General features: G+C 39.7%; 1 protein-coding gene across 1 annotated transcript in view; it reads right to left on the bottom strand.

The window, feature by feature from the left end:
- Nucleotides 1–1063: 1063 nt before the first annotated feature.
- The window catches only part of ACTR2 (actin related protein 2), a 38850-nt gene continuing 24420 nt past the window's right edge, over nucleotides 1064–15493 (bottom strand). The window contains exons 6-9 of the mRNA XM_003413642.4: nucleotides 14752–14901; nucleotides 12303–12448; nucleotides 7730–7862; nucleotides 1064–3674 (exon numbers count right to left, since the gene is read on the bottom strand). Coding sequence (XP_003413690.1) covers nucleotides 3504–3674; nucleotides 7730–7862; nucleotides 12303–12448; nucleotides 14752–14901 — 600 coding nt within the window. The 3' untranslated portion in view covers nucleotides 1064–3503. The remainder of the gene's footprint in view (nucleotides 3675–7729; nucleotides 7863–12302; nucleotides 12449–14751; nucleotides 14902–15493) is intronic.

The following is a 15493-nucleotide window of genomic DNA, read 5'->3' as shown; positions in this document are numbered from 1 at the left end:
TATTTTGGGTAGTTGGCCAGTTAGTCCAAAGCTGGGTATCATGTTAAATATTGATCTAAAACCAAACCTTGAGTTTCTGGTTTACTTTAGTGGGGTATCTTCCTTGATGGTTCTAAAATTTGCACTTGATTGTACAGTGGTGGAAGACTGTGAGTACAGAAAAAATGAACACTGAGACAGTCATTCCATCACACACACTTTACACAGTGCCTGGTATTTTCTTCCTCTGTCACATATGAAAACAGTTGTCATTGCATTATTGTTCTGGAAACTCAGAAGGGACTGGATGAAAGACAAGGGGTTCCCATGCAGACCAGCAGCACCCCTCCAGTCGGGTCACCCTTTCCACAGCAAACCCTAAGGATGTTCTTGGGAACTTGGGAATTAGTGACTTCAGCCATGACTGTGGCAATGAGGTCTGCGCATTCAAGTTCAGCAAAGAAGGGGAATATAAAAATACATTTATTCCCCATCCCTCATCCTCACAGACTAGCATGAAAGCAAGAAGGGGTCGGTTTAATGTATTTTCATCCTTTTTTAGTTATTTTGTTAAAAATAATATGCCTAGAAGTCCACCCAAGGGCTAAAGTGTCCTTTAAAAGGGACACATCACATATAGGTTTATCTAAATCAAGTCTGTTGCCGTTGAGTCGATTCTGACATGTAGGCACCCTACGTGACAGCGTAGAAGTGCCCCATAGGGTTTCCAAGGGGTAGATGGTGGACTGGAACTGCCGACCTTTTTGCTGTAGCTCTTAACCAGTGCACCACCAGGGCTCCAGTACTGTGAAGGCCACCTTAAATCTTTTGGGGGCGGAATAGGTTGTTTGAAGAAAAAAAATCTCTAATGTAGCTGTAATTTGTTCTTATTTCTTGCTTTTTTCTTACGTATTTTAAATCATACCAGAAATAGTGGTTATGTCAAATACTATAATAACACTGACCTGAACTTAGCCTACTAACAAGCATGAAGTTGTCCATCTACCTTGTGTTAGCATAAATATAAATAAGAAAATGAGACCAAGGAGAAAAACTAAAATGAAAAGCAAAGACAAAATTCAAATTTACTTTGAAAAATCTGATTTTATTTTCTGAATCAAAAAGAAGTGTGTTCATGTTAAATTTAGAATGTTGGCTTTCCAATGACGTCTCAAAATACTTTCCAGATACTGTTAACAGTGCTCAGAACTGTGTAAGAGTCAACATCCAATACCACGTTTTAAAGAACAAAGTTTAAAAGTTGGATCTATTGCTAAGAAACCCTTCTCAAAGGTCAAGACATTGGCAATTCTAATTTAAAAATAAAAGAATTTTAACAATTATTAGAAATTTAAGCGACAATGGTTTTTAAGAGTTAAAAATCAGATCTCTTTTAAAACAGAAAAATTTAAAATATCTGTGGGATACAACACCTGACAGCAACTCTAACTTAATACTCCCCACCCCCAAAATTACTAAATGTATTATTTCAACTTGGAATAGGAAAATTATAAAATGAAAAATTTTAAATTATACTATTATATATATTACTACACCATTGTAACTGTCATGTTTGCTAGGAGCATTATGAAATTAAAACCCAATCTACCTTCAAGGGACAAATGGTAAATGCTCTTTCATTGTTTGAGTCCAACCTAGTCTTTGTTTTTTCCTCCCATATTTCAAAGTCATGTCCAAAGGCCAAGAGTCAATCCATTTACCTGAAATGAACAGCCAGTAGGTACTGGTCCTACACACGGGTCTTCTAACAAGCCCAGTAGTCAACAGGGTGGGGCATTTATAAGAACGTGATTGAAAACACTTTAGAATTCCAAAGTGAATCCGTTCCCGGGCTATTCGTGTACACCGAAGCATGGCCAGCATGCAGGCAAACTTCTCGTATTTGCTGAAATTAAGGTAAAATAGACCCCTCCTCCCCAAACTTAATATTAACAGAAGCTGCAGAATTAGAACTACTTTTGCTGCTTATTTCACATGAACTGATCTTTAAGTTTTCTCACAAAAAAGACTCTACAACCAGTAACATATCCAATTCCAGTCACCCCAAAAATTGAGTTTCTTCTTTCAAAGCAATTATGAGTAAAGAATGTTTGAAATGAAGAGAAAAATTTTTCCCCTCAAAATTGGCATTTTGTACTTAGCATGATGCAATTTCTAATTACTTTATTTTTCAAATTCAGAAAAAACTCATGTCTGGGTACTACTTGATATTTTTTCAGATACCAAGCAATACCAACAGAATTCATAAATATGATTTGCTGACACAGGCAGTAAAGGCTGTTCGACATTCACAGAATATCAACAACTCTCCTTACATGTATAAACGATGGATGCGAATTAACAGTTATCATTAGTTTTCCAATACAAATACAAATCTTGATTTTTTGGGGCCAACATTTCAAATAGTCAAATTTTATTCCACTTTCAAATAAAAACAAACAAAAAAACTAGTGAAATCACCCAACTGGCAACAAGTCCCATATTCCAATGTTATTTTTGACCAGCGATTACAACCTACTGCCAGTGATTTACACCCATCGACCTGTCTTATTAGACAAGCACTGGTCAGTTACAGGTAAGAATAATTTGCAAACATGGTACTTGGCTCTGGGTTTCTTAGTGCTTCTGGAATGAACAGAAACACTTAGAAAATACCAGCTCTTAAGCAGTTTTTTATCTGAAACTTGAATTTCCAAAGGTATTTTTTAAATGTTACAGTTCCATTGAGAGATTCTAGGGAGTCTAGCCCTAGCTGACACAGTTATTTTAAAAAACAAATCTCTAAGCCACAGGGTAATGGAATAGTACACTACACTTGCTTTTCGTATCATAGGGAAACACTTCCAGGCATACCAAAATTGTAAAGAAAGTTCATCTTAAGTACCCCAGAGGAGAAAAGTTCAAAAATCAAAATCAAAAGACCTCCCCCCAAGCAAAAACCCACACAAAACACTTTAGTTCTGAGCCTAACACTCCCCCCACGATGCAATGCAAGAGGCTTGAAGGTACTTGAAGCTGTAGCAGTAACTGCTGAAAGGGCCAGAGGACAGAGGAAAATGCTGTACAGGCTTCAGCAGCTGCCCACCCTCCCTCACCGCCCCCCACCCAGTAATATGTAAAAGCTCCTGGTGAAGTTTTTCTTATGCTAATGAAGGCATACCACCTAGGGCGCTGAAGACTAAGACCACAGCATTTGAGCAGTAACGGAAACACAGGAAGCCTACGGGAATGATCTAAATGCCGACTCAGAAGCAACAATGCAGCACACAGGGCCCTTGGCCCCCTTGTTTTGTTTGTAGGGAAATGGATGAATTAAACAGTCAGATTTACCCACATTAACAAAAATTTAACAAAGCTTCCCCAAGACACCAGAATAAAACCTGACCTTTCCAGTCAAAGGGCACAGAGAGGCCTCTTCCATGTCATGGAGTCGAATGTGTTCAAAGATTGGCAATAAAGGAGAAAAGAAAGCATTAGGGCTGTCATGGGAACAGGCTTAGAGTTTATCGAACAGTCACACCAAGTTTCTCCAGCACACGAACACCCTTTTCTTGGTATTCTTGTCGGGTCATCCAAAAGTTGTCTTTGTCTTTCATGATATCTGCTAGAACTGCACCACCCAGGAATACCATGTGCTTTCTGCGAGGTGGGTCTTCAATGCGTATCTTAAATTTCTAAAGGAGAAAGAGGGAATAAATGACATATCACACGTGCAGTGTTCTGCTTTATGAAAATGACTTTGTCATATATTCTCTTGTTGTTAATTCTCCCAATAATCCTGTGAGGTAAGCAGAATGGCAAGAATTGGCATCTGAGGCTCAGAGACAGTAAGTCAGTTGTCCAAAGCTCATTCCTAGGGTCTCCCTACATCCGTTTCGGTGTGCCTGCGACAGTCCTGATTTACACCTGCTGTTCCATCTAGGGTCTCCTACGTCCATTCCTACGTGCCTGGCACAGTCTTAGTTTACACCTGTTGTCGTATCTAGGGTCTCCTACGTCCATTCCTGCGTGCCTGGGACAGTCCTGATTTACACCTGCTGTCCCATCTAGGGTCTCCTCTGTCCATTCCTGCGTGCCTGGGACAGTCCTGATTTACACCTGCTGTCCCATCTAGGGTCTCCTCTGTCCATTCCTGCATGCCTGGGGCAGTCCTGGTTTACACCTGCTGTTCCATCTAGGGTCTCCTACCTCCATTCCTACGTGCCTGGGGCAGTCCTGGTTCACACCTATTGTTCCATCATCATTAACAGCACCCTTTCACTCTCAAGAGTGTCCTGATTTGAATGACAAATTACATGATCACGCTACTGAAGGCCAGCCCTGGGGTGGGGGGTGGGTGGAGGGTGACCACACAGGCAGTCCGGTAACTGTCAAATGAAGAGTTTCCATGAAAGACTTCTTTGCGGTTTAATGCTTCTGTAATTCTAATTTAGTGCAATGAAAGAAAAATGTAAGTTCTTTTTCTATAAGCAAAGCTCACTTGCTACCGACTCAAATTCAAGTGAAATATTCTCAAAATAAATAAGACCAAATATGGTCAAAACAAATCACGGGGATGTTGGAGAAAATAAGTGCAGTAACCAAAACTAAAGGCAACTGGCGCCAAGTTCTGTGCTCAGCAGCCATTGCGTTAATTGTCTAAAACGAAGGGTGGCCCCCAATCTGTATGATCGGTCAACACTGGAAAGACATGCCTTAAAACGACATAGAAGTTTTTATTCACGGTGTCACAAATTCTGCAAAAAAGACCCAAAATAACGATGTCACTCTAAATTATTAGTCTTTACGTCACATAAATGCACTACAGGAACCTGATGATATGTGACACAGAAAAACGTAAATTTACTTAATTCTGAGGCTATCTACTGTAATTGTTCTAGTTACTTCTTTGCTCTAAGGTGGAGGTCGGCAAACTTTCTATAAAGACAGTAAATAGCTGCGGTTGTGGTGGTCTCGCTGGCAACTATCCAGCTCTTCTGTAACAGGAAGTCAGCCATAGACTATATGTAACCATATGTATATGAATGCACCTGGCTGTGTTCCAATAAAACTTCATTTACAAAACAGCTAGACTTGCCCAGTGGCTGCTGCTGGCCCACCCTTGCTCTAAGGCAAACTCAGCTAGCCCCTGAGGATCCTACTTTCCCTAAAGCTTTCTCAACTGGTTGCTCCTTTTCTCATTACATTTCTGCCCTATGGAGATCTGGCAACAGGAGTTCTTCATACTCTTCATTACCACTTCTACCTTCCTTCTCCCTAAAACGCCATAGGCCTCTGAAGTTCGCTTCATCAAGCTACGCCATCCACTCTTCCTTGCTGAAGTTATCTATAGATTCCTAAGATATCTATAGATTCCGAGGTTATTTCTTAAAGTTGCTCCAGGTGCACATTTTCTCTCCACCACTTCCTTAATTATCCTTAACGACTTTGTCCTTGGCTCCCTTTATCATAAGAAAGAAAAACCAAACCCGGTGCCATCGAGTCAGTTTCGACTCATAGCGACCCTACGGGACAGGGTAGAACTGCCGCATAGAGTTTCCAAGGAGCGCCTGGCGGATCTGAACTGCCGTAGCACTTAACCACTACACCACCAGGGTTTCCCCCTTTATCATACTTACACCAAAACAGCAACTCTGGTTTTCAACTCTCTACTTTGCACCTGCCCTCCAGCAGCTGAACATGACAGGAGACAAACTCGCTTTCTTGCTTTTAATGTATCACTAACCTCAACTGAGGCCTCAGTGCTGCTCAGCAGTCCTAGTACTACCCTGTCTTGCGTGCTCCAAGACAACCATTTCACTCGTCCCCTCTATTTTATACCACTACCACCTCCTCCCTCCTCTCAAGATAAAATCTTAATGGCCCTGAGTTGCTAAACTGTTTAAGCCCTCTCTACTTCTGTAGGTTTCCATAATAAAAAGTTATATACACATATGTACATATTCTACCCTTCTCCTCCTAGCCCCTCCCTCCCCACCAGCAACCAATAGTTACCATCTCCATCTTTCGCCTGGACATTATTATAATAGCCTCCTGATTGGTCTCTTTACATCCACCTTTGTTTCCCCTGCCCCATCCTAACACAATAGACTTAATGGTCCTTTAAAAAGCATAGGTCAGTTCTTATTGTTTCTCTGCTCAGAATCCTCCCAAGGCTTTCTACCACACTAGGAAGGAAAAGCCAAACTCTTTACCATGACTGACTAAGATGTGTCTCCCTGCCACCTCCTGACTTCATCTCCTACCTCCTCTCTCTCACTCACTCTGCTCCAGCCACACACACATACTCCTGTCAACTGACGGGTTTTGCACTTGCTATTCCCCTGCCTGGAAGATTCTTTTCCCCAAGTAGGCACATGGCTTACTCCTTCTGTCCATTCAGGTCTCTGCTCAAGTCACCTCATCAGATTACACTACATGATGGAGCATATCACCTCCCCAGTCACTACCATCTTCTAGCCCCTGGCCTTACTTTAGGAGCCCTGCTGGTGCAAGTGGTTAAAGTGCTTGGCTGCTAACCGGAAGGACAGCGGTTAGAACCCACCAGGCGCTCCGTGGGAGAAATATGTGGCAGTCTACTTCCGTAAAGATTTACAGCCTTGGAAACCCTATGGGGCAGTTCTACTCTGTCCTATAGTGTTGCTATGCGTCAAAATTGACTCGATGGCAGCGGATTTGGTTTTTTAACCTTACTTTACTTTTCTTCACTGCATGTATTATACTGATCCATTATTCAGCCTGAAAGCAGGGATTCTGTTTTTGTTCACCCTCAGCACCTAGTCCACCGTTTGGTACCCAGGAGCTCAAGGAATATTGGCTAAATAAATGATCACCTGAGACTGATTGTGAATTATATGAATAACCCAATAAAACCAGAAAAATGAGTGAAGTCCTTAGACAGCACGGCTCCTTTTCGGTCTTTTAATTTGATTAATGTATGTGAGTCCACACTCAATTTAATTTCAACAATTTGAGTCATAAATGAAAGATACAACATCAGTGCCTCCAAAACACACAGTACTCTGTAACACGTGATCTCAAATCTCATTATTTAAAACAGTTGATCAGATTCCAAGTGAGGTCAAACTCAAGAGATCGACATAGGCTGAGATGACACTAGGCTGGGTGCACAGTACGGAGAGTGTAGCTCACGTAGTTCAAAGTTTGTTAAAAAAAAGAAAAAATCAATGCCAAGGAACCATCAACTATTACACACTAGTTAAAAATTTTCTTTCTACTCTACAAATCAACAACTACTAAAGTCTGCTTCAAGAGCTATGACAGTTATTGGGGATGCAAAAAATAACTCCAAAATAAACTGGAAGGAGAAACAGGAGACTGCACAGGAGTAGCACTGAAGGCTGATTAAGTTTAAGAAAAAATCCCAGTGGAGCATTTCTCTCTCCATAGCAGTTCAGAGAAGCAGACAGGTATGCTGTCATGTAGACAGAGGCACTTTAGACTCCAGGCCAGTTGCTACAGATGAGCCAAAACATTTGGCCCTGAACCTAGTCACCTCTGACCACTGAACAGAGGAGACCAGGTAGTTCGACCATTCTGGGACAGAGCTTACCTTGAACCATTTACTTCTTCCTTCAAGGCTGCACTTAACTGTGTTAGGCATTTGTTTAGGAAGACTTCTTGCTCCCTCTAGTGGTTGTAAAGATTCACGTAACAGATACTTAAAAGTATTTATTAGTTAACAGTTGGATTACTAATTGATACTTACAGAAAGTTTTTCCACATCTCCCTTTAAAACTCGTTCTAAGTAAAGCTGTTTAAGTTCACGTTCCAGCCGTGAAGGCAGCCCAGGGTACATAGTCGATCCTCCAGAAAGCACAATATGCTTATAGAATTCAGATCTGGAAAGACACAACAGGCATTCATTTGGGGTTTCAGATTAACAAAACAGTACCTCAGGGTTACTGTTATTTACTTCAGCCTCAGGGGGTTGCTGTAAGAAATAAAACTCTGTGTGTAAAGCACAAGGCTCAATGTTTGTTACAGCTGCTATTGTTAAGACAACAGACTCTTTTTACATATAAAATCTTTTTCAGAACTTCGATGAAGCACATTTATACACTTTCTTGCAAATGTAATTGAGTCTTTTAATACTGTCCAGGGTTTACGTTATGAAATTCCATTAGGTGGACTGTGTTATCACAGAGCTTCCCCAGAGCCACTGAGGTGTCGTTAATTATGATCAACCATTAACTACGATTTGAGTTCTTGTTTTTCAATCTTCCCGTTGGCTTTTTTGTAATTTTCCCCTTTGTTCCTTTGCCTTGAGGCTGTCTGCTGGCTAAGCTGATGCAATTGCTTCTTATAGGAGTCCCCTCTTTCTTCCTGAAACATCAACTCTAAAATAACTGCACATGTAGTCACAGTAATATGAGTGTGGGTCTGAGGGACTCTTCCCATAGCAAAGCTCAGCAGCTGAGTCACAGGCATTTTGGCCTCAAGCTGGCTTCAGGTTTTTACCTAACTCCATGTTCTCAGATGGGTTCTTTATGGCTGAGGCTACTGTAATTCTAGCTTCTAGAAAAGCAGTGTTTTTGTATTTCATTGTGGAATTAGGCACGGTGAATGCAGCATAAGCCAGGCAGCTGAAGCATGGTTACGTGTGATAGGTACACACGTGCGTTTACACACAGGCACTTTCAATATGTAGAGTGCACAAAACACGTTATTTGAGTTGTGCTACTTTCCACTGTGAGCTCTGTGGAGAAGGTACTGAATCTGCCTCATGTTCTTCAGGAATCCCAAAACTTCATCACCACCAATAGGCATACACTTTTAAATACAATTTTGCTACCAATGATCATTAAATCAAGGGAAAAAGGTATCTACCTAATTCCTACTACTGAGAATTTACCTTAACTATATGGTTAGATTTTGGGTCATCTTCCTCGAGCCTTAATAGCTTACATCAACCTCAAGCACTACTGTTCTCCATCAATTTCCATTACCATCCTGTTCCTCAGCCACTTCACCAAAATTAGTTAGGTAGTTATTTAATTTAGGGTAAAAAAAACAAACACTTGCTTTACGAAATGCTTCCGGGCCAATCCTTCTATAATCTGGGTAAAAGGGGAGTCTAACTGTGACTCAAATCCCAGATGCTATAAAAGAAAAGATTTATGAATATGACTAAATAAAAACAAACTTTTGTGTGGCTGAAAAGACCACAAACAAAAGGCAAATGGAGAAGGGAAAGAAATACCTGCAGCAGATAAAAGAACTTAAAAATTGAGAGGAAAAAAAAAAAAAGACCAAAAATTCTATAGATGAGCAGGCAAAAGCCATGACATTTACCCAAAAAAAAAAAAAAAATCCTCGAAGTGGCATAAAAGTGAAAGACTTGACAAACTCCATGCACACAGTGGTGGGGACGCCATGCCCTCGGACACTACTGGCAGGAATGAGAAATGGTACAGCCTCCCCTCCAGGGGAACGTGGCAAGATCTAACTACACGCATTTAGCCACTGATCTGGCAATTTCCTCTTCTGGAAATTTCTCCAGGATATACACGCATGCCCAGCACAGCAAAACTACATGTGTACAGAAGGTTACTAAGCTGCAGCATTACTTGTTATCATAAATCCTGGAATCTACCTAAATAACCAGAAGTAGATTGGCTGAATAAACCACGAAATACTTACACAATGGAATACTATTCGACTGGAAAAAAAGAATGAGGAAAATCTCTATGAAATAAGATAATTTAGGATATATTGTTAAGTGAAAAAAGTGAAGTACAGGAGAGTAGTCACCGTACACTAGTTTTTATGAGAGAAATAAGAAATATAGAAAGGATAAACCAAAAACTAATGACCTGATTACTTACAAGAGGGAGGAGGACTAGGGTGGAAGACAAGGGGAGGGAGCAGTTAATAATTCCGAGTATACATTTTTTTGTATAGCTTTGACTTTCGAAATGGTGTTAACGTTCTATATATTAAAAATACGTAAATAAATAAAAAGATGAGCCAGGAATATCCTTGTGCCACAAAATAGAAAACACTCAAAAAGATGGGGCAGGTCAAAGGGCACAGGAGGCAGCTTGGAGGGACTCCCATTGGCCACCTCAGGGATAATGTGAGCATCAAAATAAAAACAATACTAAATTAAAATTCTTTGAGTTCACAAGTCCATCCTGATACCAGATAGATAAAGGGAAAATGTTTCTTTATGGTAGAATATCAACTATCAGGAGTCCTGGTGGTGCAGTGGTTTAAAAAGCTCAGCTGCTAACCAAAAGGTTGGCCGTTTGAATCCACCAGCTGCTCCTTGGAAACCCTATGAGGCAGTTCTACTCTGTCCTACAGGGTCGCTATGAGTTGGAATCGACCCAATGGCAATGGGTTTTTTTTTTTTAATCAACTTTATCAGATATTGTGGAAACCCTGCTGGTGTAGTGGTTAAGAGCTACGGCTGCTAACCGAAAGGCTGGCAGTTCAAATCCACTAGGTACTCCTTGGAAACTTTAGGGGGCAGTTCTGCTCTGTCCTATAGGGTCTCTACGAGTCGGAACCGAATTGATGGCAATGGATTTGGGTTTTTATTAGATATGGGAGGAATGATGGAGTTAGAAAATTGCCATTTTGCAACCATCATGATAAAAATGGATTTAGCTAAATATCCTAAAGATGCTAAGAAGGGTGGGAGATGGTAGAGTCTGACGAGGAAGAGGGTATTCTCAAAGTATTTCCCCCAAGTTACCAACAAATTATGAAAGGAAAACTACATAACTATTCATGAGGTAAATGTGTTTTACATGTGCAAAGGCATGAATTTCGGGGGGCCAAAGGGTGGAATGTTATAGTTTTGAATGGTATCCCCCCAAAATGTGTGTCAACTTGGCTAGGCCATGATTCCCAGTATTGTGCTGTTGTCTGCCATTTTGGAATCTGATGTAATTATCCTATGTGTTATAAATCCTAACCTCTATGATGTTAACGAGGCAGAACTCAGTCTATAAGATTAGGTTATATCTTGTATCAATCTCTTTTGAAATATAAAAGAGAGAATCAAACGAGAGAAGAGGGGCCTCAGACCACCAAAAAGAAGAGCCAGGAGAGGAATGCATCCTTTGGACCCGGGGTTCCTGCACCAAGAAGCTCCTAGACCAGTGGAAGATTGCTGACAAGGACCTTCCCCCAAGCTGAAAGAGAGAGGAAGCCTTCCCCTGGAGCTGGTGCCCTGAACTTGGACTTCTAGTGTCCTAAACTCTGAAAGAATAAATTTCTGTTTGGTAAGGCTATCTACTTGTGGTATTTTTGTTACAGGCAACACTAGATAACTAAGACAAGTATATAGTGCAGAAAACAAGAAATTTCATTAAGAGCTCGACACCAACATTGCTAAACAAGGGCAGACACCACATCCTCTGGATGCAATACCTGTATAACCTGAATCTAATCAAATTGAGGAGAGTCCTCTAAAATAATTGGCCTATACTCTTCAAAGATGTCAATGTCATGAAAAACTGAAGAATTGTACCAGATAAAAGAAAACCAAGAGATATGACAAGGGGCTCTGGTGGTACAATGGTTAAGCACTTGGCTGCTAACCAAAAGGTCAGTGGTTTGAACTGACCAGCTGCTCCAGGGGAGAAAGACCTGGCAATCTGTTCCTCTAGTGATTACAGCATTTCTATTATGTCACGTGGGGTCACTATGAGTCAGAATCAACTCGATGACACACAACAAAAGACATGACAACTAAATACAATGTGTGATCCTACATTTGATCTTATAGTGGTGGTGGTGGGACACCTTTGGAACAATGGATGCAACTGAAATATAGATGGTAAATAAAAGCATACCAGTAATAAAGCTCCTGAGCTCGGTAACTACACTGAGATTACATAAAAGAATATCTTTGTTCTTAGGAAATACAAACTGAACATTAAGACATGAAGGGGACTGAAGTTTGCAATCTACTCTCAACTGGTTCACAGGAAAAAAAAAAAAAAGAATGATAAAGCAAATATGCAGAATCTGTAAAATGGTGAAACCAGGTAAGGAATATACACAAATTTGATTATTCTTGTGACTTTTCTTTGAAGTTTAAAATTATTTCAATACAAAGTTTAAAGTGACTTCTAAGACACAATGATATAATGTTGCCCAGCACCCAGTGCCACCTTATCAAAAAATTACTTTGCTTTATCTATTAAAAAACACAAATGAGGTGATAGGCAACTTGGTCATTCTAACAATTTATATTTGATCTATTTCTGACAAATACCTTTGAAACCACCTCTAACCACCATTTGAAACCACCATTTCTAATGTACCTGGTATCAATGTCAGCTGCTTGAATTGTGTTAAAAAGCAATTCGGCAACACCCACTCCTTCTACATTGATCAAGTGAGGCTGAAATAAAGCTTCTGGTGCTTCAAATCTCTCTCCTCCAACTTTGATAATGCGGCCATCCGGGAGCTAGGAACCAAAAATAACCAAGTACTAGTCAGCAATAGATTTTAAAATGTCCCGAACAGTGTTCTGCAGAACATTAGTACTTTCAAACACATCTGTTCTACAGGCAAAATTGATACTAGTAACATTTTTTTTTTCTAAAATTTGTTTTGGGGGGGGGAAGAAAAGGTAAAATAAAATTTGAAACATTTGGATGCTCTTATCATGCTGTTTTGCCTTTAAAAAATGATATTCCCCAGATACCAAGAAACTGTTGGAGAAGTCACTAATGCAATGAGTGCACAACGTTCCACCCTTGAGTGCAGCAGAGCACAGAGAGGCGGCGCTGAGCGACCAGCCACTGCACTCTGTCTCCTGCTGGTACACGGTAATGCTGCTCGTTCAAACTCTCAGCACACTTGTGATTTTATGGAGATTTTTACCATGCAGGATAGATACTTTAAATAAAAAACTTTAAACAATTTCTTTCACCAAATAATTACTCTATGAAACTGTACAAAACACTGTAAGAAGTGTTTTGATGGCAAAATAGTGGATACATCTGCGCCAAGTCATTTAATTCAAGAAGTTTTATGATCAAAAAAGTTAACAGACACTGATCCAGGCTACTTTCTGTTACGTAATTCTGTTGTATCCTACTTAGGAGGTCCCATGAAATTTTAAATAACCAATAAATAAAACTTTAATTAAGCAAATAAGATTTACGTAACAGGTCAGATATTGCAACAACAAGACTTGGCGCAGAAACCTCTCAGGTCACACCATGTTTGTATTTAATTAAACGAGAAATGTTAAGGGAAACTCCCCCTCCTACGCCACCATCCCACAATTCATTAAATTGACCTAAGTAACAAGAACTGTCAGTGTCTACTGGCATTTGACACATTTCTATGTGAGACACCAAAATCAGTTTTAAAACAATTATGTCCCTAACAATGTATTTACTTATAACACTATACTTCGATTCTAGAATTAACTTTCCAATATGACAAAGCAAATTCTCTTAAAACATTTGTTCCGTGTTTGTTATAATTGTTTATGAATATGTGCAAAGCAATCACATTTTTTAAAGTACAGAATTTAACACAAAATTTTTAAAGTCCAATATACCTGGGAAAACTTCAGTGTAAGGCAGTTATTAGCAAAACCCTTTTTTCCTACGCATTTCCAGGATCTCTAATATGTATGTGTGGCTTCTCTGGATGCTACGGCCACCAGCCAGCATGAGGTCAAGGTTTCCACCTACCTCTAAGAACCACTGAGACTGACTGTATGGTTCCCTGTTCTTTGTACCACATTTTATCCTTTCATTTGTCTGCCCTGGTTTCTCTTCAGTCTCCCATCAATTCACTGTTTTATATTTGTGGCATATATTTTGGCACCCTACCTCAAATTCTCTGAGAAAGGAGGGAAGAAATAAATAACATGTATCCTCATCCTTTGCCTTGCGCCACTTCCAAAACAAGTCAGACAGGTGAAAAATTTGAAATCTAGGGAAACTGTCAAGGAGGCTCTGGAAGAGAAGTGGGCAAATCTGGAGAGCATTACGTTGCCCAATGGGTTTTATTGCCTATTTGGATTGGTATCTTTTTAAAATAAAATAATTTATAAACACTTATAATTATTTCTAAATTATTTAAAAAAATGACCGCTTTGCGCATATTTGTGAATATTTACAGCTAACATGAATCAAATGGTTTAAGAAAACTGGCTTTTATTTTCTATTACTCTTTCATTTTAGTAATAACGAGATCAAGGATGAGATAGGGAAGTAAATAAGAATAAGATGGTAACTGGTTAAAAATTAAGGCAGGATCAACTACTCCCCGGGTGTTATAAGCAATCGCCTAGTTTCTAAGTCTCATTAGTTACAATTTCAAGTTAACATTTGTTCTGAACATCTCACTAAGAAAATACCAAGTCAGGAAAAGACTGCCACCTACTGAATTATTAAAGCAATACTCCAGGATGACTGCTTCGCAAAGTCTGTTATGTTTTACAGAACACTGGGCCCATGAAACGCTCAAGAGTTCTACAGTCTAATAAATCTGAGAAACAGGCATACTATAGTCTTGCAGTCACACACATATTAGCACACCAAAGGCTCTGAGAAGTCCTGCAGCAAAGCAAAACCTACTGTGTTCCAAATTTGACAATGTGACACTTCATGTAACACCTTGGGAAAATACATTCTGTAAAACACATCTGGAAATGGTATTTCAGATACTAAAATTCTCTATAGAATATCTCATATCTAATTATATCTGAAGGTAGAAAAGTATATATTATACACCAAAAATACTTACTGTATAAGATTCAACTAATACTGTGGTTTCTAAGGCCAGTTTCTGCTCCTGCTCAATATTATACCCCACGTAACACAGTTTTTCTTTAATCATGCGAACAGTTTCAAAATCAGCAGAATGGTTGAAGGCATATCCTCGCAACAGAAGCAGCTGTTAAAAAAAAAAAAAAATCAGTAAGTTCACAATAGATCTGAGTGAGTTCAACTCTACAAAAGCTGTCATTACTGGCTGAATGTGTCACATACATACCAAATACAATGGGCAGTGGATCCTCCCACCAAAAAAACCAAACCCACCATTCTTGGGTCAACGCTGACTCACAGTGAGTGACCTCATAGGGTTTCTAAGGCTGTAAATCTTTACAGGAGCAGACTGCTACATCTTTCCCCCTCAGAATGGCTGGTGGGTTCGAACTGCCTATCTTTCAGTTAGCAGTCGAGCACTTTAACCACTGCGCCATCAGGGCTCCAGTGGATCCTCAGCCCTTATTATTTCAGAAATGGGGCTTTCCTGTGCCATAAAATAATTTATATTTCAGTTTCACGGAGAGTGACAAAATTCACAGTTCATGAATAATAAATGGATAAAACAAGCTAGAAAAACAAGTTAGTTTTTAAAAAGTCAGAGTACTATTTGAGTATTAAGTTTATTTAGCTTTGACAAGCAGTCAAAAGTCTATTAATGAACAAGATATTATTTCAGCATTGGACTCCTACAATCAAAATTTGCTCAATCAATGCTA

This window comes from Loxodonta africana, chromosome 15, assembly GCF_030014295.1.
Source record: "Loxodonta africana isolate mLoxAfr1 chromosome 15, mLoxAfr1.hap2, whole genome shotgun sequence".
NCBI classification, from domain to species: domain Eukaryota; kingdom Metazoa; phylum Chordata; class Mammalia; order Proboscidea; family Elephantidae; genus Loxodonta; species Loxodonta africana.
Note: the sequence above shows the minus strand (reverse complement) of the source record. Positions and strands in the feature narration are given on the sequence as shown.